Source organism: Cnephaeus nilssonii (assembly GCF_951640355.1).
Source record: "Cnephaeus nilssonii genome assembly, chromosome: 10".
Taxonomy (NCBI): Eukaryota; Metazoa; Chordata; class Mammalia; order Chiroptera; family Vespertilionidae; genus Cnephaeus; species Cnephaeus nilssonii.
The window spans coordinates 30,008,072-30,035,631 of NC_137081.1; the positions used below are offsets into that span (position 1 = coordinate 30,008,072).

Consider the following 27,560-nt stretch of genomic DNA (forward strand, 5'->3'; position numbering starts at 1 on the left):
TGAGGGGGTGAGAGGGGCCACAGTTTCAGGACCCCCTTCAATTTTAAATTAGACTTCTCTGTCCAGGTCATAACTGGTTTTTGTGCTCATGAACTGCCAAATATCAACATTATCTTACTATCAAATCCATACGTCATCTCACTTTTATTTAGATAGAAATAATGGTGCTTCTATTGCTAATTTAGAGGGTTTAGAACTTGAGAGAACAGGGATAACATGTTCCCCCTTCATCCATTACTAATCATGGTGATCCCTTCAGACCTCATGAACCACCAGTGGTCCAACAATCTTGAGAGATAAGAGATTGTTAGTTTTGGTTTCTCTAAACAGGCAACCAGAAGCAGTTCTAAGGAGGCAGTAATACCATGCATGACCAATAGAGGGAAGTGCAGACATGGCTGGAGTCAAGTCTGGGAGGAAAGGGCTACCCAGCTGAAGAGGTTAAGGAGTGAGGTTAAGTTAACGAGTGCAGAAGAGGAAGAGATTATAGAGGAGCACAGTAATCCTATCTAGGCTACATTCAGAAGGTCTAGGGCTATGCATGAGAAACACCCCTCGGCAGGCCAAAGAGGAAGGAGGCTGGACAAGGCAACATGGCCTGTCCCAACCCACAGTCACATCCTTATAACCATTACTCTGAATTCTTTCTCTGATATGTTGCTAGCCTCAATTTCATTTAACTACCTTTCTGGTGATTCCTCTTTTTCTTTTCTTTGAGGATTGCTTTTTTGTCTTCCCCATGTTTTGCTGTAATGTTTTAATTGTAGGTCCAATTGCTTTGCTACCCAGGTTCTTTTGGGGATGGTGTTACTGGTGTGATCTCTCAGGTCTCCTGGGCTTGGTAATCTAGTGTAGCTCCCTACTTGAGCTATTTGGGTTCTCTTGATGTAGGCCTGCAAGCTGGAAAGACACAACTGTGGTGTCTAAAAGTCAGTAGCCATGAGGTGGGGGGGGGGGGGGGGGAGTGTCCCAATTTTTGCTGTCTTGTGCCCTTGATTGAAATTGTGTGTGCACAGTGGGGAACCATCTGTTGGGGTGATGAGGCTCAGGAGGCCTGTGCTCTGGAAAGGCGTGACTGTGGTGTCCAGAGTTCTGTAGTTGTGGGGTGGGAAGACTCAGCTTTTGCTGCTGCACCTGTGGTGGATAGGTGCATGCACTCAGTGGTGGCTCACAGGGGCACCCGCGGTGCATTTGCCAGCGAGGGGCACTGAAGCACTTCAAGGGCCGTGGCACTAAAGCTGCATAATTGAGGCATCTGTGGGCAGGTATCCAGGATGAGTGAATTCAGAATTTCTACTGCTGTGGGGGAGTGTGTCTCTGTTTGTCCAAGATCACACCCAGCAAAGACTCACAGCAGCTCCCACGAGTGCCCTGTGGATAGATGGGATCAGGGTGCCTTCCTGTTGGAAATGCATGACTGTGGTGGTGCGTTTGCTGGCACATAGCTCTGACGCACTCTGAGGGGCCCTGGTGTTGAAGTTATGCAGCTGGGGTGTCTGTGGGATGTTATTCAGGAAGAGGGAATTCAGAATTTCTACTGTAGGGCAGCACGCCCTTGTCTGTAAAGAATCACACCCAGCAGGGACTCACAGCAGCTCCCCAGAGCACCCTGTGGATAGATGGGCTCAGGGTGCCTGCCCGTAGGAAATGTGCTACTGGGCATTGCATTTGCCAGAGCAGAGCTCTGATGCACTCTGAAGGGCCCTGGCTCTAAAGTTACACAGCTAGAGTGTCTGTGGGTAGGTATCCAGGTGAGTGAATTCAGAATTTCTATTGCCAGGAGGAGTGCGTCGCTCTTTGTCTAAGATCACACCCAGCAAGGACTCACAGCAGCTCCCACTAGTGCCTTGTGGATAGATGGGCTCAGAGTGCCTGCCCATTGGAAATGTGTGACTGTGGTGGTGCATTTGCCGGTGCAGAGCTCTGACGCACTCTGAGGGGCCCTGGCATTGAAGTTACGCAGCTGGGGTGTCTGTGGGCAGTTATTCAGGAAGAGGGAATTCAGAATTTCTACTGCAGGGCAGCATGCCCTTGTCTGTACAAAATCACACCCAGCAGGGGCTCCCAGGGGCTCCCAGGCGCTGCCTACGGAGTGGTGTGCCCTGGAAGCCTGCACACAGGAAACGCGTGAATGTGGTGTCCAGAGTTCTGCCACTGTGGAGGGGGCAAGTTGCACTTACTGCTGCTGGATCGGTGCCCCTTTGGAGGTGGAGGTCCCAGGTCCACAGTTCTGCAGGTAGGGCAGCAGGATTTTGGCTGTAGTGGCTGATGTGTCACTGGCAGTGTCAAAGGCCTATCTGGGTGGTGGTGCTGATGAGTTCCTAGAAAAGGCCACTCTCCCCATCTGGATTCTTACCAGTTTTGTAGGAAGACTGAGGAGTCCACAGCTGAACAGTCACTAAGATTCTACTAAGTGGGAGAAGGGGGCTCCACAGCATCCCAGTCCCTAAAGGCTCAAATATTGTAGACTTGTGTGCCATCAAGTCTACACAAACATGCAATTGCCGGGGGTATGACTGCCCACCTCTTTACCCATCTAGGGCACAAGTAGACAAGAACTCAGGGAGCAAGACATACACCCAGGTTCTTGAGTCCTTTCAAGGTGTTCATGCCCCCCACCCCTTCGCCAAAATGCATGCCTTTCCACCTGAATTCCAAACCAACTGACCGGCAAAAGCATGAGACAGATGGGGAGCAAAATACCAGCTTTCTTCCTTCATAAAAGCTGGGGACATGGTTTGGATGTGTGTCAAAAAATAATTCCTCAATCTGAACCCCAGAACTGGGCTTATCCACAAGGCCCAAGGCTGTTCCAATCAACCACACACATTCCCCACACCCCAGACCACTGCCCCTGTGCACGGGAGCTCAGAGGAGCACAGAGCCCTGGTCCTCCAGCAGGATAAGCCCCGGGAGATGCAACAAGGAGCAGACTCACCTTCACAGAACTCCCAGCCTCAGAGTCTCCCCAGGAAGAAGGGAGGGCAGGGGGGCCAGGGGTCCTGCTGACTGATGGGCCACCTCCCAGAAAGGGACATTGGTGTGGGTCCTGAGTGCTCCCACTTGGGTCCCAGGTGTCCCTCCTCTCCATTTCTGCATCCGCAGAGGTGCCAGGTCTTCATCCTCTGGACCAGTGGCTGCTGATGCTGTTGCCTCTGATTCCTCCTGCCCCTAAATTCTCGGGTCTGGGACTCTCTGCCTTCTCTCTGGAACAAACCGTCCCCACAGGGTCTCCCAGGCAGGAGACTCAGCCCACTAGTGTGGTCTCAATGGAAGCTCCTCCTGGTGAAGCTAAGGAAGCCCATCCCCTGGGTGTTTTCTCTGCCCCCTATCCCTTTTCAGTCACTGCCTCTCCTGCTCTCCAGGTTTCCAGTCGCTGTAGCTAGGCTATTTTCCTGTTTTTGGAGTCAGTGCTCAAACAAGAAAACTCCTGGGGGCTGGCCCTGCCCCTCCCCGTGGGTCCTCCTCCCCTTGCCTCCTGGTCCTGACTGTCCCTTTTTGTCCTCCATTCCTTCTGCCACATGTCCTGATGGCTGAGAGCTACTGTGGGGCTGCAGAAGGAGGGAGGCTTGTCTGAAAACACTCAGAAAGTTAGTTTCACTTCTAATTTCCCCGTTGGGGAGGAGCTCTCCCCGGGTGATTGATTGTACACACTTCCTGCTCAGGGCTGGGCAGCCACACTAGACGCAGGCTGGGGACACAGGAGGGCTCCAGGCCCAGAAAGGGCCCAGGGCAAGACGATGGCCCGTGAGGGCACAGACCTCAGCACCAGGTCAGTCTCTGTCTCCCTTCCTTTAACTTTCTGTCTGGCTGTGCTGCTGCTTTAGTGTGTGTCATTAGACACTCGTCTAAACCTTGACCTCATCTTGCTTTACAAGAACACTGACGTGCAATGTAATGAAATGCAGGAATACTAGTGAAGGAATCAAATTTTTAACTGCAAAGGGACAGCTGCTGGTATGAGTGCAGCTGCCACAACTCACAGGACTCTTGTCTTACAGCTACTGCTCAGCTGTGTGCCATCTGGACTCGGCTGTCCTTTCAGATGCAATTTGTTATTTTCTCATGAACTCTGAACCCTCTCGTTTCCCTCCGGACCCCTCTGCCTTCAGGTTTTTTCAAACACGGTACTTTAGAAAATATAAAATTCTGGGTGCCTTGGTCTCATACCTGAGCTAAGGACGGGTCAGTGCCAGGCCTATTCCCATCTCTGGCTGGGGCTCTGGACTCTCCCTCCAGGGATCTTGATCTAAGGGAATAAAGAAAAAGAAAGGGCCAAGACATGAAAGACTAGTGCAGGCTGAGTATTTTCATCTGTACTTTCAATTTCTGCTCTGTAATGGGTTATACCTCTGACAAGGCAAAGGCCAGAAATCCTATCTTTTTCTCTATTAATGGGTCAGAAATAACATTACTTAATATGTTTAACCTTTTTTTAATAGAAAAGAATTACATTTTACATTCTTGCTCATAAAATTTCAAATGACATGTAAGTGTGTAGAGGGGAAAGTCCCCTTCACTTGCCACCTGCCTGAAGCTGTCAGTCCCGGTCTTTTGAGTGTTGTGGGCACAGAATTCCATGTCTCTTTCTCTGTGTTTACACATATAACTGATTTTCCTAAATACATAATTTGTGTTTTGTTTTTTAACAAAGAGGATTATATTATATATGCTATTTTGCATTGTTATTTTAGTAGTGAAAATATTAAAGATTTTTTCACGTGAATGAACATACAGATCTCCTCCATTCTTTTTTAAAGCTGCATACTACTCCATGGAATCAATATGCCCTAATTTTTTTAAATAAGTTTTATTTTTTTTATTTTTTTAAATTCTTTATTGTTTAAAGTATTACATATAGTATTATATATGTCTCCTTTTTCCCCCATTAACCTCTCCCCAGCCACCCCCACCCCCCACACACATCCTTACCCCCCTAGTGTCTATGTCCGTTGGTTATGCTTATATGCATGCATACAAGTCGTTTAGTTGATCTCATATGCCCGGCCTCCCTCCCCTGCCTTCCCTCTGAAGTTTGATGCTTCTCTGTTCGATGCTTCTCTGTCTCTGGAGCTATTTTTGTTCATCAGTTTATGTTGTTCATTATTTCCACATATGAGTGAAATCATGTGATGTTTATCTTTCTCCAACTGTCTTATTTCGCTTAGCATAATGCTCTCCAATTCCATCCATGCTATTTCGAGTGATAAGAATTCTTTCTTTTTTATAGCAGCATAGTATTCCATTATGTACATGTACCACAGTTTTTTAATCCACTTATCTGCTGATGGACACTTAGGCTGTTTCCAAATCTTAGCTATTGTAAATGGTGCTGCTATGAACAAAGGGGTGCATATGTCCTTTCTAATTGGTGTTTCCGATTTCTTAAGCTATATTCCTAAGAAGTGGGATTACTGGGTCAAATGGGAGTCCCATTTTTAATTTTTTTAAGAAACTCCATACTGTTTTCCACAGTAATATGCATAATTTTTAAACCATTCTCTTCCATTGACAGATAATTAGGTCATTTCAACATACTGTTATAACAACAATTATGTATTTCTCTTTTTTGCATGTATATACACTAGAGGCCCAATGCACAAAATTCGTGCAAGAATGGGCCTTCCTTCCCCCAGGTGCCCTGCTGGCACAGGCTTCTGGAACCTGAGACCTGGGCTTCCCTTGGGCCCTGGCTTTGTCTGGAAGGATGTCTGGAATGACGTCCGGAATGATGTCTGGTCTAATTAGCATATTACCCTTTTATTATTATAGATATATGAATTTGTCTTGTGTCACTAACCAAAAAATCAAATTGTTGAGGCAAAGAATACTAATACTTATGTATTTACATATTCTGCCAAGCTGCCTTTCTAAGGAACTGAACCAATATATTCTGCTAGCAATAGCGAATGAAATGAATCATCTCCCAACACCCATTTTCACAGATTCATTTAGTTAATTTGCATTTTCTGATTACATGGGAGGTGGAGGTGTTTTGTGTCTATTGTTCATTTAAATTGCCTCTTATGTGAGTTGCTGGCTTATTTATTGCCAGTGCTATTAGTTGAAGAGATTGTCCTTTCTTTGATGATAAGGGAGGGTTTGTTAAATATTATGAAAGTTATAAATTTACTTTCCTTTTCTTTAATTTTGTTTATGGTGACTTCTACTTGTAAAGCTTGAAATTTGAAGACTTATTATAATATTGTTTTTTATAAGATAAATACACCCTGGTTATCCTATCTAATAAAAGATAATTTGCACATTATACAATATTATACAGATGACAATTCTCTTTGTCATCTGCATAATATTTGCATATTACCCTAATAAAAGGGTAATATGCAAATTAACTGTCACTCCATCATAAAGATGGCGGTGCCCATAGCCACAAGGTGGCGGTGCCCAGTCCTCTCAGCCCCGCCAGAGTCCCCCAGTCCCGGGGGAAGGAGGGAGTGTTGCTGCTGAGAGCGTGAGCGGCCTGGCGGAATGCTTGCTTCATCGCAGTGGCTACGAGACAAGTGTTCTGCGCCCGGCCATGGATGGGCCTCTGGGCCATGGACAGCCTCTAGGTAGCAGGTGCGGAGCAGCCAGGCCCCACAGAAAGCTACTGGCGCACGGATTCATACGCAGGGCTACTAGTTATGAATAAATAGAAGTGATGCTGAAAGTTACTGGTGAATTCCATGCACACCATCTTCAACCATAGTTCTCATGTTCTTAAGGTGGCAGAGTCAACTCTACCTTTACTTCAGTGAAAGTTTCTTCTCTACTATCTTCAAAAATGTATTCTCATTTAATTTTGGGACAAAACTATTCTTCCATTGGTGCAACTTTAGCCTTCACAGCTTTATCTGTCCCTAATAAATCTTCTCTTTCTTTACTTTCTGTTGTCTCAAACCTTTCTTCTATAAGAGTTATTTAATTTTTAGTCATTTTTTGGTTTCTTGTTATATCTAACTAGAGGCCCAGTGCTCAACATTTGTGCACCTGGGGAGGGGTGGAAGAAGGGGTCCCTCAGCCCGGACTGCGCCCTTTCATAGTCTGGAGCTCTCAGGACTCCGCATACCTTAGGGCTGCCGCAGAGGCGGGAGAGACACCCGCCACCACCGCTGCACTCACCAGCCATGAACTTGGCTTGTGGCTGAGAGGCACTCCCCCTGTGGGAGTGGACTGACCACCAGGGTCAGCTCCTGCGTTGAGCATCTGCCCCCTGGTTGTCAGTGCATGTCATAGCAACAAGTTGTTCCACCGTTTGATCAATTTGCATATTACCTTGTTATTAAATAGGATTTTTTTTAAGTTGGTTGTATTTTTTTTGAGGGGGTGTCTTAGTTTCCCTCAATAGCTCTGCAAGCTCTATTTTTTAATGGTCACAGAACTAATTTTATTTTTTAACTTTATGCAAGCTTGACTGTAAACAACATGTTATTTTATCAGCCCATCGGTGCACAGTTACTTTATTTAGTTGTTTCTGTGATATTAAGTGCTTTGGTGATGTCTTCCTCACCTTTTGGGTTATTCCTCCAGATTGACCCTGTCTGCAGTTTGGTGCCTGTGTTGCTTCACTTTCTTTCTATTTATTTATTTATTTATTTATTTATTTATTTATTTACTAGAAGCCCAGCACACGAAATCACCTGGCCCCACCCACCCATGCCAGTCTTTGGTCATTACAGCACTATGGCCACTGGGTTTTTATCTATATAGATTTATTTATTGTTTGTTTATTTTTGTTTATTTTTCATCACCATTTATCCCCTCTATGTCCTCTTCACCTCCAACCATCCCTGAATACCCCATTCCCCAATCACCACACTTGTATTGCTACACTCTCTTTCTCATGTGCCTGCCATGGTTTTATAGCCCATTTCAGTCGTGCTTGACTTAGGCAGCTCTCCCCTCTTCCCCAGTTTGCACTGTCCTCATCTGCATTAACCATCCTTTTCCCCTCTGCTCTGCACTACTGCCCTTTCATTACCCAGGGGCCACATGAGCAGAGTATGTTCTGCGCTCTCTCTTCTCTGCCATTGGCCCACAAGTGTCTCTCCTTGTGCCTCACGGACTGTCATAGCTCCACATGAACTCTTGACACTTGGTAGAGTACATTTCCCCATCTTCTTTCCTTCTTCAAAGTTCATGACCCTTTACATCTCCAAATGAGCATGTCTAAATCTTGTTTAGATTTTTTTTTTAGGATTGTAATGATTCTATGGATTGATTAAAAGAGAATTGTCATCTGTATAATATTGTGTATTCTATCTCATTAATATGGCATATGTATACTGTTAATTAAAAATATTTTCTGATAAAATTTATATTTTTTTCCTTCTGCTAGATTTATTATAAATACTTGATATATTTAGGCTATTAAATCTACATAATTTAAAATTAGCTTTCTAGCTGTTTGTTATTAATATATAAAAGTAAATTAAAAATTTGCCAAATTCTTTTTAATTCTAATGACTTTGGAGAAATATATACATATTAATTTACATAATATACTTATAATGACAGTTTTATTTCTACAAATCTGATCCTTACTAGTACACTTATTATTTCTTTTTCTTGCCTGTGTTGGCCAGGACTTCCAGTATTATGGTGAATACGAGTAATAAAAGTAATCATCTGTACCTTAAGCACAATCCCAAAGGGAAAGCCTTTCTCATTGTACCATTATGGATAATGTTTGCTGTGGGTTTTCTTTTTTAATATGGAAACTTGCACAGATTAAAGTTTTGTAGTTGGCATCTGATATTTTCAATGTTTGAGGTGTTTCTCATCCTGTTTCTATTTTTTCTGCTATTCTCACTTGTAAACATTTTTTTAAATAAATGATTGTTTTGGAATAATTTTATATTTACATTAAAGATGTGAAGTTACTACAGAACTTTCTGTATACTGCACACCTAGTTTCATGTCCTGTGATGTTATCCTTTTACACTATTATGGTATTATTTTCAAAACTGAAAAGCCAACATGGGTACATCAGTGTTAACTAAACCACAGACTTTTTTGTTCATTTGTTTTTTGAATTGCAACTTTTTTTAATTTTTAAATTATAATATATATTCAATATTACTGTGTATTAGTTTCAGATGTACTGTATAGTAGTTAGACAATCATATACTTTACAAAATGTTCCCACTGATATTTTCAGTATGCAACTATCACCATAGTTATTACTAGTGGCCCAATGCATGGATTCATGCACATTGAAAGGAAATTAATTAGAAGAAATATTTTAATATCACTATTCACTCTTCCTCTATAATATAGGTGTCAGAGATGAAAGAAAATTAGTAAAATGTATATGAAAATAACATATAAATTGATTAATAAATAAATAACAACAAAGACTTGATATGAAAAACATGATATAAAAACAACATTGATAAAAAACAAAGACTGATAAATGGATTAAATTTATTCTAATATCTCCCTGTATACCATATTAAGAGTAAAAACACTTTCAGAGTGCTTGACTAATTTCCCTTGTGATGAACTTTAACATTTTTAACTTTAACATCACATGCTCTTCGAACTCGAGAGAAAGCAATATATAACTGATCATGTCCGAAAAGGGGTTCAGGTAGGAATATTCCTACTCTGTCTAGAGTTTGTCCTTGTGATTTATTAATAGTCATCGCAAATGCTGGCATCACAGGAAACTGTCTTTGAATTCATTTAAATGGGAGACCAATGTCAGATGGGGACAAATATCGCGCATGCACGAGTCAACATTTATTTTCAAATTGCCAGTGAGCTTCATATGTACCAGCTGATCAGTCAGACGGTCAGATGGCTGGACAGTCAGTAACTTAGCATTTTATATATAGAGCTATAGAGATATATAGATATATAGATATATAGATACATGGATATATATATATGGTTAATCTTTAGTTTTACTCTTCCACTTTACTCAAAAATTACATTTAAAAAATTGTATGTACTCCAATTTGCCAATGTTATCCTCCTGTGTCTTTTATAAGAATGTACACACACACACACACACACACACACACACACACACACACACACTCACACATATACTTGGATTTTGTATATCCTCATTACCAATTCTTCCCAAACACTCTACAGAGCTATAAAATTCTTCTCAGTATGGTGAGACACATTAGATAATTGATCAGTTCTGTTTATTTTCTAAGTAAGGAAACCCTTTATTCTCCTGATCTAATTACTTCTGATTGCTTTGGGCCACCAGGGCTGACCTTCTGAAGCTTGATCTCCCTCAGGTTGCATCCTGTTTTTTGGATTATATGTATTCTGCTTTCTTATTTTACTCTCTCATTTTGAGTAGCACATTATCCAGAGCCTCCTGAATAATATCATAGAAGGTATGCATATATTTTAAGATCATTCATGGATTTTTTAAATGATTATTTTTGACCTCACACTTGTATGAAAATTTGGTAAGGAAAAGCCTATTCCAGAAATGAATTCAATCTATCGTCTTGCAGTTTACAGCATTGCTAATGAGAACTCTGCTGCCATTCTGATTCTGATTCGTTCTTTGTATGTTACTTGCTTTGACTCTGAGACTTTCTGGTTCTTTAATCACTTGATTTCATGATAATTTGCTCTGGTGTGAAGGTTGGTTTTAATCATTGTTCTGGATACTTTAGAGCTCTTTCAAATGGAAACTGATTCATTTCAATTCACATAATTTTACCTTCAATATTTCTTCAATAATTTCTTCCCTTCTGCCTCTCTCTTCTATCTTTTTGGAATTCCTGGTAGTTGGATATTAGGTCTCCTAGGTTGATCCTCTACAAGCTTTCTGTTTTTGTGTTTTCTTGGCAATCTTTGATAATTTTTTCTTTTTTGCCACATTTTTCATTTCTAACAGCTCTTTTTTATGTTTCTCCATTTTTGTACAATCTCTCTTTTTTTCATTTTATTTATTTATTTTTTTATTGTTTAAAGTATTACATATAGTAGTACATATATCTCCTTTTTCCCCCCATTGACCTTCCCACAGCCTCCCTTACCCCCTGTCGCATGCCCTCATCCCACCCCCCCAGTGTCTTGTGTCCATTGGTTGTGCTTATATGCATGCATACAAGTCCTTTGTTGATCACTTTCCACCCCCTCCCCAACACTCCCCAGCCTTCACACTGTAATTTGAAAGTCTGTTCAACGCTTTACTGCATCTGTATCTATATTTTTGTTCATCAGGTTATAATGTTCTTTATTTTCCATGAGTGAGATCATGTGGTGTTTTTCTTTCATTGCCCGGCTTATTTCGCTTAGTTCAATGCTCTCGAGGTCCATCCATGCTGTTGCAAATGGTAAGAATTCCTTTTTTTTTTTTTTTTTTTTTTTTTTTTTACCACAGCTTAGTATTCCATTGTGTAGATGTACCATAGTTTTCTAATCCGCTCATCTGCTGATGGGCATTTAGGCTGTTTCCAAATCTTAGCTATGGTGAATTGTGCTGCTATGAACATAGGGGTGCATATATCGTTTCTCATTGGTGATTCTAGTTTCTATATACAATCTCTCTTTTTTTATTACTTTTATTATTTTTTAATTTAATAAATCTTTATTATTCAGATTATTACAATTGTTTCTCTTTTTTCCCCCATAGCTCCCCTCCAACGATTCCCACCCCCCTTCTGCCCTTACCACACCCCCCCGCCCCACTGTCCTCATCCATAGGTGCACAATTTTTGTCCAGTCTCTTCCTGCACCCCCCACAGCCCTTCCCCCTGAGAATTGTCAGTCCACTCCCTTTCTATGCCCCTGATTCTATTATGTTCACCAGTTTATTGTGTTCATCAGATTTTTTATTCACTTGATTTTTTAGATTCACTTGTTGATAGATATGTATTTGTTGTTCATAATTTTTATCTTTACCTTTTTCTTCTTCTTACTCTTCTTAAAGAATACCTTTCAGCATTTCATATAATACTGGTTTGGCGGTGATGAACTCCTTTAGCTTTTTCTTATCTGTGAAGCTCTTTATCTGACCTTCAATTCTGAATGATAGCTTTGCTGGGTAGAGTAATCTTGGTTGTAGGTTCTTGCTATTCATCACGTTGAATTTTTTTTTTTCATACTTACTATGACATTTATTTCGTTTGAATATTTCTTGCCACTCCCTTCTGACCTGCATAGTTTCTGTTGAGAAATCAGCTGGCAATCGTATCTGTGCTCCCTTCTAGGTAACTAACTGTTTTTCTCTTGCTGTTTTTAATATTCTCTCTTTGTCTTTTGCTCTTGGCATTTTAATTATGATGTGTCTTGGTGTGGTCCTCTTTGGATTCCTTTAGTTTGGGGTTCTGTGTGCTTCCTGGACTTGTAAGTATATTTCTTTCACCAGGTGGAGGATGTTTTCTGTCATTTCTTCAAATAGGTTTTCAGTATCTTGCTCTCTCTCTTCTTCTGGCACCCCCATTATTTGGATGTTGGTATGCTTGAAGTTGTCCCAGAGGATCCTTACACTATCTTCACATTTTTGGATTCTTTTTGCTTTTTGCTTTTTTGGTTGAGTGTTTTTTGCTTCTTTGTATTTCAAATCTTTGACTTGATTCTTGCGATACTCTAGTCTGCTGTTAGATCTCTGTATAATATTTTTTTATTTCAGTCAGTGTATGCTTAATTTCTAGTTGGTCCTTTTTCATACCCTTGAGGGTCTCGCTAAATTTATCAGCCTTTTCTAGAAAATTCTTGAAAAACCTTATAACCATGGTTTTGAACTCTATATCCAGTCATTTGCTTTCCTCCATTTCTTTCATTTGTGACCTGCTTCTCTGTCTCCGCATTTTGGATTCTTCCCTGAGTTGACAGAGTGGCTTTGTGTGCTAGGTGTCCTATAGGGCCCAGTGGCTCAGCCTCCCCAGTTACCTGAGGTAGACACTCTTGGTGCACCCCTTTGTGGGCTATGTGCACAGTCTTGTTGTAATTAAGCCTTGATTGTTGTTGGTATAACTGGGAGGAATTTACCTCCTGGCCAATTGGCAGTGAGGATCAGTTGTGTCTACGCTGGGAGAACTTCTGTGCTGGAGACACCCTTATGAGACAAGACTTGCAAAAGCCTCTGTGCTCAGCTTGGATGGGGCAGAGTTTCAGGGAGGAGCAGACAGCATTGGTTTCCCTGCCCTAATAGGCCCCTGTGTCTCAGTGTCCCGTGGTAATCGCTGCAAGCACCTCTGAGAGAAAGCTGCCCTCGAGTTCCACCCGCTGCCAGACAGTCCAGTTTCTCCCCGAATGAATCTGGGTCCCCAGAGTCTTGCCCAGAACTGGAGTTCAGTGCAGTCGGGAGCTTTTGTCTCCCTCCCTCTTGAGAAATCCAGCCGAGTACTAAGTTGCCCTCCCTCTCCATGCACGCACCTCAGTACCTCTGCCTTCCGCAGTTTCTCAGAGTCTCCGTGTGCTTTTCTCTTTCCTGACAGTCCAGTTTCACCCCATATGAGTCTGTGTCCCCAGAGTCTCACCCAGAACTGGAGTTCAGCACAGTCGGGAGCTTTTGTCTCCTTCCCGCTTGAGAAAGCCAGCCACGCAGTCAGTTGCCAGTCCTCTCTGCGTGCGTGTCTTAGTACCTCTGCCTCCTGCAGCTCCTCTGAGTCTCAGTGTGCTTTTCTCTTTCCTTCTAGTTGTAGAATTTCCACTCAGCCAACCTTCCTGTGGTTCTGGATGATGTCCATTTTGTCTTTTAGTCGTAGTTTTGAAGTTGTTGTGCAAGGCAGCAGTTTAGGTATTTACTTATGCTGCCATCTTGGTTTCTCCTATACAATCTCTTTTATGTGTGTGTGTGTGTGTGTGTGTGTGTGTGTGTTTTCATTGGTTTTAGAGAGAGAAAGGAAGGGAGAGGAGGAGGAGGAGGAGGAGGAGGAGAGAGAGAGAGAGAGAGAGAGAGAGAGAGAAACAGTGATGAGAGAGAACCATCAATAGGCTGCCTCCTGCACACCCCCTACTGAAGATCGAGCCTGAAATCCAGACATGTACCCTTACTGAGAATCAAATCAGTGATCTCTTGGTGCATAGGATGATGCTCAACCAACTGAGCCACGCTAGCCAGGGTTATATCATGCTCTTTTTTAATAAATCTAATATTTTATCTCTATTACTGAGGATGATAATGTTTTTAATTCATCTGTTTCTTCCAAGGTTCTTTTAAGAGTTCATTTTTCCCCAGCTCCTGACCCATTGTTTGTTTTGTTCTCAAAGATCCCATCAGGCATCCACTGGGTGTCCAGCCACATTTAGAAGTGAGACATGAACACCTGATTAGGGCTTTGTTAATGAATGGATGCCTCTAGATGACTTGTGAGCTTCAATATGCCAGTTTTGCTTTTCACCTCCCAACCTGTCTTCTGAAGTAATGGTGCCTCTGATTCCTGAACCACAATTCAGAAACCCAAATTGGCTTGCCTCTTGCTAGTTTCCCCATAACATCATGTAAAACATGTAATTACTATGTTTTCTAAAGATTTATTGCATTATTTAAATACAAAAATTATGCACATAATGTATACATCTTCATGAATTTGGACATATCCATACATTTATGATACCATCACCACAACCAAGGTACTGAATATATTCATCATCTCCAAAAACTTTTTTATGCTTGTTAACTATAGGTACCATTTTATAGTAGATCTCTAGAACATATTCATCTTTCATAAATGAATCTTTATACCCACTGAAAAACAATTTCCCATCTCCCTCTCTCCCACTCCTGGACACTACTATTCTGTTATCTTTGATTGTTTTGGATACCTCATGTAAGTGGAATCATGTAGTATTAATCCTTCTGTGATTGGTTTGTGTCACTTAGCATAATGTTCTCTAGTTTAGCCTGAATCTGTGAAACTTTTGACATTGTTCTTGGCAATAATTTCTTGGACTTGACACCAAACACACAGGCAACAAATCATTGAGAATTTTAAAACTGTAAAAACAGAGCATTAGAGCAAACACAGTGCCTTGTGTGACCACATAGACGCATGCCAGTATACTGGCCCTACTCTCACATTTAGGTCTACAATCTATCTTGAGTTGATTGTGGTATATTCTGTGACGTAAAGGTATAAATTAATATTTTTGCTGTAGATATCCAAATATCGTATCACCATTTATTGAAAGACAATATTTTCCTCATTGAATTGTCTGGGCATTTCTTATTGAAAATCTATTGACCAATAACATAGTTTATTTCTTCACTCTCAATTCTGTACCAGTGATCCATATATTTTTTCTGCCAGTATTATTACTGTATCAATTACTGTAGCTTTATAATAACTGTTGAAATCAGAAAGTATAAGTCCTTCAACTTGGTTCCTCAAAATTGTTTTGACTATTCACATTTCCACATAAAATTTGGGATCAGCTTTGTAATTTCTGCAATGAGGCCTGCTAGGATTTTGATAACTGCATTGAACCTATAAATCAATTAGAGGAAATTGCCATCTTAAATATGTTGAGTCTTCCAATCCATGAACATGGAATGTTTCCATTTATTTAGATCTTTAATTTTTTCTTAGCAATGTTTTGACGTTATCAGCAGTTAAGATTTGTGTTCCAGCCCTAGCCAGTTTGGCTCAGTGGACAGAGTGTCAGCCCGGGAACTGACTGGTCCTAGGTTTGATTCCAAGCAAGAGCACATACTTTTGTTGCAGGCTCAAATCCCCAGCCCGGGTTGGGGTACATGCCCTGCCCTGGTTGGAGTACGTGTGGAAGGCAACCATTCCATGTGTTTCTCTCACATTAATGTTTCTCTGTCTCTACCCCTCCCTTTCACTCTCTCTAAAAATGAATGGAAAACTATACTTGGAGGAGGATTAACAACAACAAAGATTTGTGTTCCATTTGTTAAATTTATTCCTAAAAATTTTATTCTTTTTTCCTACCTTTATTTTTAATTAGAAAATCAACTTTTAAATTTCTAAATTTCCCAACCAATTGTTTTACAAAAACAATATTATCTCATAAGCTATAGGGATATTAAATATACTTGTTCTAAAGTCTTACTTTGGCCCTATTATTTCCTATTTCCTCTGATGTTGCCAAAAATGATAAAACAAGGAACTGAAGGGACTGGGGTGAAATCCTGACACTCTGAACTAAGCCAATGTTAACAGCCTGGGTGTAACATTGCATCCCTTTCCCAACATTTGCTCCAAACTTTACACACAAATAAAAGACTTTTATTACTTTGATTTGTATAAAAATGTAATCGTAACATATTAATATGAAATTTATGTTTTCATTCATCAATAAAACTATACCTTTCCATTCAAATACTAGAAGTAAATAATTATGTATCCAGCAATATGAATTTACCATAATTTACTCAACCATTTAGCTGAATGAATCATCAAACTGTTTTCAGGTTTGGTGGATCAGTGTTATGTTGTTATGGTTATATTTTGCCTCAACAAAAACTTTTGTACTTAGAGGCATCTAACCAATAAATATTGATTATCGCCTTATGTGTATCAAGTACCCCCCCCCAAAAAAAATCAAAGGACAAAACAGACACAATCCCTATGCTTATAGCTTATATATTTTTGAGAGAAGACAATGAATATGATAATAAAAACAACATAGAATATATAAATAATTGACTTAATATATTAAGGAGTAGTAAGGACATGGCAAAAAGAGAGCCTAGGTTATGGGATTGGGAGCATAGGAGATGGTTGGAGTTTAATATTGTTAAAATGTCAGTTCTCATCAAATTTCTCTATAGTTTCAAAATGCAAAAGGCTATAAAAATCCAAAAAGCTTTTCTTGTAAAAATTGACAAATTGATTTTTTTTCCAAATGTCTGCATTTATTATAAACAAAGGTGCAGATCCCAGACTCAGAAATGCATCAACAATACAAAGTTGAGACAGATCTGGCTAGACAGTTACAGAGGGATGGGGACTCCAAGGTATTCGTATCTGGGCCAGCAGCAACCCGGGGCCCCTCCACCTTGGTCCAGAGGCTGGTGGCCCAGTGTCCCCGCTGCCAGGACAATGGAACTAGGGTCCAGGAGCTGGTGTGAGGGAGGCAGGAATTGTCATGTCAGATGGTCCCTCTCCTCTGGGCCAATGTCCCTCTAAGAGCCAGGGGTTTCAGCCTCAGCAACTATCACATTTTAAAACAAAAAGATGCACACAAAAAAAAATTTGGCTAAAGGCATAACAAAGACACTGCAGGGAGGACACCTGAGTGTGTAGGTGGACAGAGGCCACCCTGTACCCTTGTGTCGGGGGCCAGGACAGCCAGCACTGAGGCGGGTGTGGCCTCCAGACGGTCTCAGGGAGGTTGCAGGAATACTCCTGGCTCCAGGGAACTATGGGACCAAAACTCAGCTTAGCCCGGCCCCTCCCACTGCCGTGCATCACAGCTCTGTTCTGTGAAGGGAGGCCACACCTGGGGGCAGCCATGGCCTCAACCTGGGCTGGCCACAGCAGAAGCCGAGCATGTGTGCTCTCTGCGCATAAAAAGCCGGGCTGTCCTAGTGACAACGACCCCACCTGGCCTCCCTGGGCGGTCTGGCCAGGAACTCACCCCATTCTTTGAGTTTTGATTGAGATTTCAAGGAAGCATAATTTGAAGTGAGGAAGAGAACAAAGTATGGTTCCAGCAACTCTGGTGAGGATCGTCCCCACCTTGTCATCACAAGTGTACAAACAGGACACACACACTGCACGGGGAGAAAGGCCCTGCCTGCATAGCCGCACACACACACACACACACACACACACACACACACACGATGCCCACGCCCACGCTCACCCCATGTCAGCCTCCCTCTCACTCAGGGTCCTCCGCCGAACTTCCCTCTTCCCATTCTGGGTCACTCCATTTCATCTCCTCCCCTTTCCTCTTTGGGGGAGGGAAAAGGAAAGTGAACTCTCTGGGCCCTGCCTCCCCTGATGTCAGAGGCAGGAAGCACAGAGCCTCTTAGAGCCACAGCAGGTACAACCTCGCAGGGAACCAGCATGGGGGCTGCTAAGGGCGAAGGTGAGCCTCTCAGGGCCCATCCACGTTTCTCTCCCTCTCCCCTCCTCCCTCTCTGAAAAGTAAAACAAAACAAAAAGATAAGCCTCTTAGTAGAGAAGTAACCTGCCCACTTAGGAATTCATGATCAGAGGACCCTGTGAGGGTACTTTCCACAGAACCACTTTTTTTTTCCATCCACAGATTTTCGGACCTAAGCTCAGTCTAGCTTTTCTTTTTATTTGTTTGTTTTGTTTTCTTAATCTTCACAGACCCTATTTTTCCATTGATTTTTTTTTTTTTGAGAAAGTGGAAGGGAGGGAAAGAGACAGAGAGAAATATCAATGTGAGAGACACATTCATTGGTTGCCTTCTGCACGTGGCCTAGCCAGGGCCATGGATATGTGCCCTTGACTGGAATCGAACCTGGGACCCTTCAGTCTGTGGGCCAACAATGCTCTATCCACTAAACCAAACCAGTCAGGGCTAGTATATCTTTTATACCAGAGAGACTTATGGCTCAAAGGGCCCAAACATAATACAGAGATATTTAAAATGTGGGTGTCGGGGCACATGCCCAGATTACATGCTCAATCCCCAGTGGGGGCTGTGCAGGAGGCAGCCGATCAGTGTTTCTCTCTCGTCAATGTTTCAATCTCTCTGTCCCTCTCCCTTCAATAAAATCACTAAAAACATTTAAAATATAGAGATAGATAGATGTAGATATAGATATAGATATAGATATAGATATAGATATAGATATAGATAGATATACTATGGGCCCAGTGCATGAAATTTGTGCACTGGGGGGGAGAGGGGGGGGGCGGGGGAGGTCCCTCAGCCCAGATTGTGAGAGGCCAGGCTGAGGGACCCCACCGGTGCACAATTGGGGCTGGGGAGGGACGCAGGAGGTTGGTCAGCCAGGGATAGACCACGGGAGGGCTCCAGGGCATGTCCAGCCTATCTCACTCAGTCCACATCAGCCGGAGTCCAGGAGCAAGCTAATTTACCGGTCAGAGTGTCTGCCCTCTGGTGATCAGTGCACATCATAGTGAGTGGTTGGGCGGCCTTAGCATATCATTAGCATATTATGCTTTGATTGGTTGAATAGATGACCGAACAACCAGACACTTAGCATATTAGGCTTTTATTATATAGGATGGGTGACCGTGGACTTCCTGGTTTTCCTGGGCTTCATGAAATGCCAAGATTAAAGGGTGAAATGGGCCCCAAAGAAGATAAAGGATTACCTGGATTTTATGGTAAAAACTAGAGGCCCGGTGCACAAAATTCGTGCATGGAGGGTGGGGGGGTGTCTCTCAGCCCAACCTGCACCCTCTCCAATCTGGGACCCCTTTCACAATCTAGGACTGCTGTCTCCCAACTACTTACCTGCCTGCCTTCCTGATTGCCCCTAACCGCTCTGCCTGCCAGCCTGATCACCCCCTAACCACACCCCTGCCAGCCCGATCAATGCCTAACTTCCCTCCCCTGATACCCTGGTCACCCCCAAATGCCCTCCCTTGCATATTCCCTCTTTATTAGATAGGGTTTTTTCTTTAGCATATTGGACAGTCCTAACTGGTTTGGCTCAGTGGATGGAGCATTGGCCTGCAGAATCAAGGGTCCCAGGTTCGATTCTGGTCAAGGGCATGTACCTTGGTTGGGGGCACATACCCAGTGGGGAGTGTGCAGGAGGCAGCTGATCGATGTTTCTCTCTCATAGATGTTTCTAGCTCTCTATCCCTTTCCCTTCCTCTCTGTAAAAAATCAATAAAATACATATTATAAAAAAAAAAAACATTTAAGATTCCTTCATATCTGCCTGGCTGGTGTGACTCAATGGTTGAGACCCCAGGCTGCCACCACTGGAAGGGGATCGAGCCCTGGCCAGCCTGAGACCCCAGCCCAGGCTGCCACCTCAGCCAAGCCAGGCTGAGATCCCTGCCCAGGCTGCCATCTCAGCCTGGCTGGGCATAGCCTGGTGGGGGTGCATGGCTCCAGCCCAAACTGCCTTCGCTGGCCTGAAGATAGCACAGTGGGGGTGCACTGCCCTCCCGGCCTGAGACCCCAGCCCAGGCTGCTGCCACTGGCTGGGTGATCATGCAGTGGGGGTGCCGGGCCCTGCAGGCCTGAGACCCCAGCCCAAGCTGTCCTCACAGCCAGGGGATCCTGCGGCTTGGGGGCAGCTGAGACCCCCGCCCCCAAGCCGCCCTCTTTGCCAGGGGATCCTGTGGCTTGGGGGTGGCTGAGACCCCCACCCCCAAGCCACCCCGGCTTGCCAGGGGATCGCGAGGCTTTGGAGCGGGGGTCTCAGCCAGGCTTGCTAGCAATCCTGAGGCTTGGGGGCGGCGGAGACCCCCGTCCCCAAGCTGCCCTGGCTTGCCAGCGATCCTGCGGCTTGGGGGTGGCTGAGACCCCCGTCCCCAAGCTGCCCTGGCTTGCCAGCGATCCTGCGCCTTGGGGGCAGCAGAGACCCCTGTCCCCAAGTCGCCCCGGCTTGCCAGCAAGCCGCCCCAGCTTGCCAGCGATCCTGCAGCTTGGGGGCAGCAGAGACCCCCACCCCCAAACTGCCGCCACTTGCCAGCGATCCCGTGGCTCACGCTGGGTGCTGGTGCCTCCCAGCTGGACACCCTGGACTGCTGCTACTGGGCGGACTTCGCTGGGGCTAAGAGGACTGGGCACCGCCATCTTGATCTTCTCAACGGCCGATAGGCCACCCCGAGTCCCGTCCCCCAGCCTCCCGCTGGCCCAATCGTGGGAGTAGTGGAGTGATGGTTATTTGCATATTACCCTTTTATTAGGTAGGATAATACAAAAGGTGACAAGGGGAAGCTGGTTTGCCTGGCCTTCCCGGATGTGCTGGGGATCCATGCTCAGTCACCCATCCGGATACACTCACCACCATCACCCATCACTGTGTCTCCCTCTGCTCAGTATGCCCACCCCATCACTGAGTCAATATGAACCCCCACCCTTGGACTTTCAAATGCCAACCCCCAACCATGGTCACTCCCATCCCCAGCAGAATAATAAGGATACAACTTCACAGCATAAGGATTAAGACATGGTGACGGCTTCCAGGGGACACTTTCAGGGGGCTCCACTCTGGTGACTCTGTCTCATCCCAGACCCCCACAGCCCTCCCCCGAGCCCACCTGAGTCCCCTTGACATCTCCGCCAGAAAGACACCCCAACCCGCCAGCTGTATTTACCCTGGCAGGGGGTCAGTGTCTATGTCGGAGGTATACTCCAGCAATGAGGCCGCCTTCTCCAGGTTCTTCCTGACAAAAATATGGAATGCTTCACGAATTTGCGTGTCATCCTTGCTCAGGGGCCATGCTAATCTCTATATTGTTCCAATTTTAGTATATGTGCTGCTGAAGAGAGCACGACAAATTGATTTTAAAAGATATTGTGCCAGATGGGTACTGGAACTATCTGGGGGAACACTTTGTAAATTATATGATTGATTGTCTAATTACTGTGATGTACACCTGAAACCAATACAAATAATATTTTTCAAAAGGACAGTGCACTCAATAAACACTTGTTGGATTAACAAAAAGCAATAAAAATAAATAAAAGATATGTGGAAAGCCAAAAGACTTAGAAAATCAAAATAATCTTTCCTTATTATTGGCACGTTGGTGTAAATCCAGTGTGGGGAGGGAGCCTGGGGTTGGGCTCTCGGATCTTTTCAGGTCCGGATTTGGAGCCCAGGATCGGGCGGGGCTAGTGGACTCTGCCCAGCTTCTGGACCTTGGGCCCATGGGCTCCCAAGAGCCATGGGCCCTGAACACCATCTGCTTTGCATCCTTAAGCTTTGGCCTCAAGCATGCTCCTCCCACCCCACATATTTTTCCATCCTTTGGTAACAGCTGCCAGAGTACAACCATAAGATTTTATGACTTTCGAGTGCACCCCTGACTCATCTCTGCACTGTCCCCTTGAGGCCCCCCCAATGAAGCTGACAGAGCTAACTCCTTTCAGCAGAAGTTGGGCGGGTTGCGGGAGGGGGGAAGGCATGTGATAAGGCCTCCCCCTCCTACTTAATTTCTGGCCCCAGCCCTTTGTCAGTTCATTGCTCTAGTTCCAAGCCCAAGAGATGGGAATGGATAACTCCTCAGGTTATTTTTACCTAATAACGCACATTCATAGGCACTTCCAATTACTTTGTACCTGTTTTCCCTTCTTCACCCCTCCTCATAACCCCTCTTCATATCAAATTGTACAGTTTTGCCCATGTGCAGTTATGAAGGTTTTAACAGGAAATTCCTCCCAGATTTTGTCAGCTGAGCCTCTAGGGAAAAATATCCTTGTTGCTTTATTTCATCAACTAGAGGCCTGGTGCAGGAAATTCATGCACAGGGCGGGGAGGGGTCCCCTCAGCTCAGCCTGTACCCTCTCCAATCTGGGACCCCTTGGGGGATGTCCGACTGCCAGGGATAGGGCCTAAACTGGCAGTCAGACATCCCTCTCACAATCCTGGACCTCTGGCTTCTAATTGCTCGCCTGCCTGCCTGCCTGGTCGCCCCTAACTCTCCCCCGCCCCTGCTGGCCTGGTCGCACCTCACTGCCTCTGTGTGTCTGCCTGATAACCCCTAACTGCCCCCCCCCCCCCCGCCAGCCTGGTCGCTTTTTACTGCCCCCCCCCCCCTGCTGGCCTGGTTGCCCCCAACTGCTTCCCCTGCAGGCCTGGTCTCCCCTCACACCTCCCCCCCCCCCCCCCGCCAGCCTGGTTGCCCCACACAGCCTGCTGTTCAGTTGTTTGGTCATCCCTCACTAAGCCCCCTGCCAGCCTGATCCTAGGCAGCCATCTTGTGAGGGCATGAGGGTTAATTTGCATATTTCCTCTTTATTATATAGGCTTATTTGTGGGCCTGCTGCATGCCAAGCCCTGCATTTCATTCTGTAGGCCCAGATGAACCAAATAGACTTCCCATTAACTTGAGACCAGTGGGGAAAATTAGGATTTGTGAAAAGGGGTGGAAGGGTATAGTGCCATAGGAAAGGAACAGAGGAAGAGCTCTTGAAATTGGTGGTGGGGGAAGAATTAAGTCTTTAGAAAGGATATAAGCTGGAACCAGAGTTGGCATTTCCAAATGATAGGAGGAGGCAGCTTGACAGATCACTGGGCCCATGGAGTGAACATGATTCACTTTGTGTGTGTATGTGTGTGGTAGTGGGTGGGGTGGATGTCTGAGGTAGAGGTTGTGCAGTTTTTAATTGCTAAAAGCAGGATGTTTAGCATATTTGCCCTGAGATTTCAGACATATAACCTCTTTAAAAAAAAAAAAACTAAAAAAAAAAAAAAACACTTATTTCCACAATATATAACAAATTCCTACACATCAATAAGGAGTAAAAGACAACACAATAATCTAAATAGTACAAAGACTTGAACGGACACTTTACATGAAGATATATAATACATAAAGATACATGAATCACCAATAAGCATATGAAAATGTGATCAGTATTAGTCATTAAAGAAATACAAATTAAAGCTATTTGAGATAGCACATCACACATTAGAATGACTAAAATTGGAAAGGCTATTTCTTATAGACTTTGAAAAACAGTTTGTAAGATACTGTAATGGTTAAACATACTGCTACACAATGACCTTACAATTCCAATTTTAGCTGTTTCTCCAAGAGGAATGAAAACATCTCGCCACAAAAAGCAGAGCAGCTTTATTTACACTAGAACTGGAATCAATCCAAATGTTCATCAACAGGAAAATAAGTAAGCAGATTGTGGTGAAAACATCCAATGGAGTATTCTCTACAATAAAAAGGAACTAACTTCTAATTACCCAAAAACGTAGATGATGAACAAAAGCAGTTAGACACATAAGCATGCACAATGTATTATTGTATGTACGAATCCAGTAACAGGTAACATTAACATACGTTGATAAAGGACAGCAATGTTTGCCTCTGAGAAGCTGCCTGGCTCCAGGAGGTCAGCTTGTGGGTTGTGGGGTTGCTCTGCTCTTCATTTTTCAAATGACATGTTGGTATTAAGCACCATGTCTCCCATTCAAATTCCACTGCCTTTAGGATCCCACAGGGCACGCAGTTGCTTTCCTGACTGCTGGAAGTATCCTCCACCTACATTCCTTCATTATAATTTTAGTAGGGTTTTCAATAAAAGAGAAGACAAATGCTTCTCTTCATCTCCCATCCTTAACCAGAAACATTTTCTTGCAGGAATTTAAAACAATAATGTGACATTATTATTACCTGATGTGTATATGCCTACTGGGTACTTTTCTGGTTTGACAAAAATATGTTATGAGTCTTCATAACATTTAGAAATATAAGATATTGACTAAAACATTGTTATCATAGTAATAAAATGATCAACTAAGAACCAGAATTACAGACTCAGGTTTACAATTACTTTCACTGGAAACAACAACAATTTCTGAAGTTTAGATACATAAAAAAAATTCACATATATAACAAAGCAGAGGTAGATTTATAACAACATAAAGCAGAAGTCCCAGAAGAAATGGTGATATTCTTGTGAAATACTAAATTTATTCTATATCATTATCAAGCCATAACTTTTCAGTTATGAACTAGTTTTATAACGCAGTGTGATATTTCTCTTAACCACCTCCACAAGCATCTCAGAATCTTGATAACCATTTTCACATGGTATCCCTTCTCCCTAGGATGTCCACAGAAGATCAGAGCATAGACAGTTTTATCTACAATATTATATTCACGCACTTCAAAAAACATAAGGTGGAGATTTCAAGAGCAATAAAAAAGGAATTTCCTTTCCTTCAGATTCTTCGTGACCGTGAACTCATCACCAATAAAATGTATGAAGTAAGTGAGGTTTATTATGTTACAATGACTTAGTAGCCGTACAAATATATAGCAATTCTAAATTTTACATGAGAGAATACCTATGCAGGGAAATTGTAACGCATTTACAACAAAATCAATTTCTAGCTCTGGCCTGACTGGCTCAAAGGTTGGAGTGTTTCCCTGAGCATTGTAGGGTCGCAGGTTTGATTCCTGGTCAAGGGCACGTACCTGGGTTGCAGGTTCCCAGCCCCAGTCAGGACTCCTGCGGGAGGCAACCAGTCGATGTATCATCAATGATTTTTTCTTTCTCCCTCTCCCTATCCCTCCCACCCTTTCCACTCTCTCTGAAAAGCAATGGGGGAAAAAATATCCTCTGGTGAGGATTAGCAACAACAAAAATCACTTTCTAGGGCTCTTCTGTAACTTTGAAGTTCATATTTATATTTTCTCCATTTATTATTTTTAGGATTGTCAAGAATCTTGTAGAAATCTGGTCCCTGTACAGAGAGTGGTGTACAATGTGCTCGAAAAACTGGAGAAGACATTTGACCTGCCACTCCTGGAAGCATTGTTCAGTGAGACCAACAAACAGGAATACCCTGACTTAAATGACATTTATAAAAGCTTTGAAAAGGGTAATTAGGTTTATTCTCTATCTCTTGCTGTACAGGAATAACTTTTTTTTGACAAGTATATATTTAGCTCCTACTATGTACCACTCACAGTGCTGGGCAGTAGGGATGTAGCAGTTAAGAAAACAAACATATCATGAGCCTCTCAAAGTTTTTGATAAAATGGCTACAATATAAACACCCATCTGCAGGTCTGCTTAACTAGGCATTTAGGGTCACAGGACAACCAGAGCCATGGTAGCACGAGACCTACTTAGAAAGACAAATGACAGGAAACTCAGCATCCCAACAGGGCAGCATCAGTTGCTGCTCTTCTGTGGACCCCTTGAAGCTGTCCACACAACAGTCCACCAAGTTGACTACCACCCATCACTAGTGACAGCTTAGTTGTGGGATCCACTGTGATTTGGCCATATCATGCCCATGGGAGTCAACATCTCATGTAACAACTCTGTAGTTGTAACTTTCAGGGACCCCACAAAGAAGAGCTGAGTTATAAGAGTCACTACATTGAAGGAAGATCATAAATGGCTTATAGTTCACATATAGTCCTTCCTAGTATACATATAATTTATCTACCTACAGTCACAGGTCATTTTTTATCATAAGCTCAGTCTTGGCCTAGTGACACAGAAGAGAGGCCACCTTCATCAAGAGTCCAGAGTAATAAGCAAGAAATTTAACCCAAAGTCAAATTTGCTCTTAAAGAACAAGAAATTGTTTTATTAATTTTCTTCACAATGGGTGAAACACACATTAGTCATAGAATCACAAAACCTATTGCTCTCCCAGGGACTACTTTTGATGCTATATAACACTACAGGTATGATTCTCAAGGAGGTATGATTTTCTAAGAAGACATAATTTATACTTTTTAATGGTACCCAGTTAAGAGAATTCTCTACTGTATCTAGATAGATAGATAGATAGATAGATAGATAGATAGATAGATAGATGATAGATAGATAGATAGATAGATAGATAGATAGATAGATAGATAGAGATAATTTACTTACCTAAGTGAACTTTTTATTCCGATGTAGGCTCAATGGAGTTCTCCAGATAAGAGATAGAGATATTACAAGAAAAATGGTCATATGTCCTAAGAGGGTGGATGCTATGTGATCAGACATGATTGTGAAAAGGACTAGTATGTCTTCAAAACAAGGACAAATTTGATTTGGCTCAATCAGAGAGTGAGAAGCAGACTGTGGGAGCTAATTCAAGAGAGATAAGTTTGAAGATGATTTTACAAAGTTTAGTATATACAGCTAAGCAATTTGAAGCGTATAAGTAGGCAATAAAGAGATACTAAGAGGTTTGTAAACAAGGAAATAGTTTAAAGTAGGTATGAAGCATGTGGCTTATTGAATTGTATCAATAGCAGTCTTATGTAATAAAGAACAAAGTCGTTTTTACAGCGTCATTTAGTCAGAAAAGAGATAAAGGATGTCAAATACCTAGTCACAAATTTCAAGTCAATATTATATTTGTAACCATGTCCCAAGACATGGGTAAGACAGGAATGGCAGTTACCTTTACTACCTACATCTTAGGGTCTCTGATCCTCTCCATGGAGTTCAGGAACTTCCCTCCCCAGGGCCTAGCACCCAAATCACATGCCTCGGTTTCTAAGGCTCCCCATTCTGGGGTGACCCACATGTACACCAGCAGCTGCCCACCTGCCTCTGAGGAAGGCTGCAGCTTCCACATCCCATATTCTGCTGCCCATGTAGCTACAGGTCAACAACCCAAAATTCAAGAAGCTAAAGGTTGTGGTTTGGGGTGTGACACTCTCCTGCTGCCTGGAGATGATGAACTTCATCCATTCAGAGATCCGCTCAACCCCTTATCAGAACACCTGCCCATAGGTTACCTTCATTTCTGGGCTTTAAGCCCTATGTTCTCTTCTTATCTTCCATCTGATTTTTCCTGGATTTATAGCCATGTCCTGGAATGACAAGGCATCTGTGGTTCCCACTGTCTTGTTCATCTACCAACCAACAGGCATGGTCCCAATAGGAGCTCCCATTATTGGACTAAGGTAGCCTTCATTTCCTTCCACAGTGCCTCATCCCTCCCTGGACTCCCCATAGACACTCACACCCAGACTTCTTGGTTTATGTACTTCCTC

The 27,560-nt window shown here is 43.2% G+C and overlaps 1 protein-coding gene across 8 annotated transcripts in view; it reads left to right on the top strand.

Annotated features, from left to right (window-relative positions):
- Nucleotides 1-3,624: 3,624 nt before the first annotated feature.
- LOC307106285 (cell division cycle 5-like protein) overlaps nt 3,625-27,560 on the top strand; it is a 71,634-nt gene continuing 47,698 nt past the window's right edge. For all 8 annotated transcript variants that reach the window (XR_013814104.1, XR_013814105.1, XM_079782636.1 and 5 more), the window contains exons 1-3: nt 3,625-3,772; nt 24,653-24,812; nt 25,261-25,429. Coding sequence is in view for 6 of the 8 variants with exons in the window: in XM_079782636.1 (XP_079638762.1) it covers nt 3,741-3,772; nt 24,653-24,812; nt 25,261-25,429 (361 nt within the window). In the remaining 2 variants the exon portion in view is untranslated. The remainder of the gene's footprint in view (nt 3,773-24,652; nt 24,813-25,260; nt 25,430-27,560) is intronic.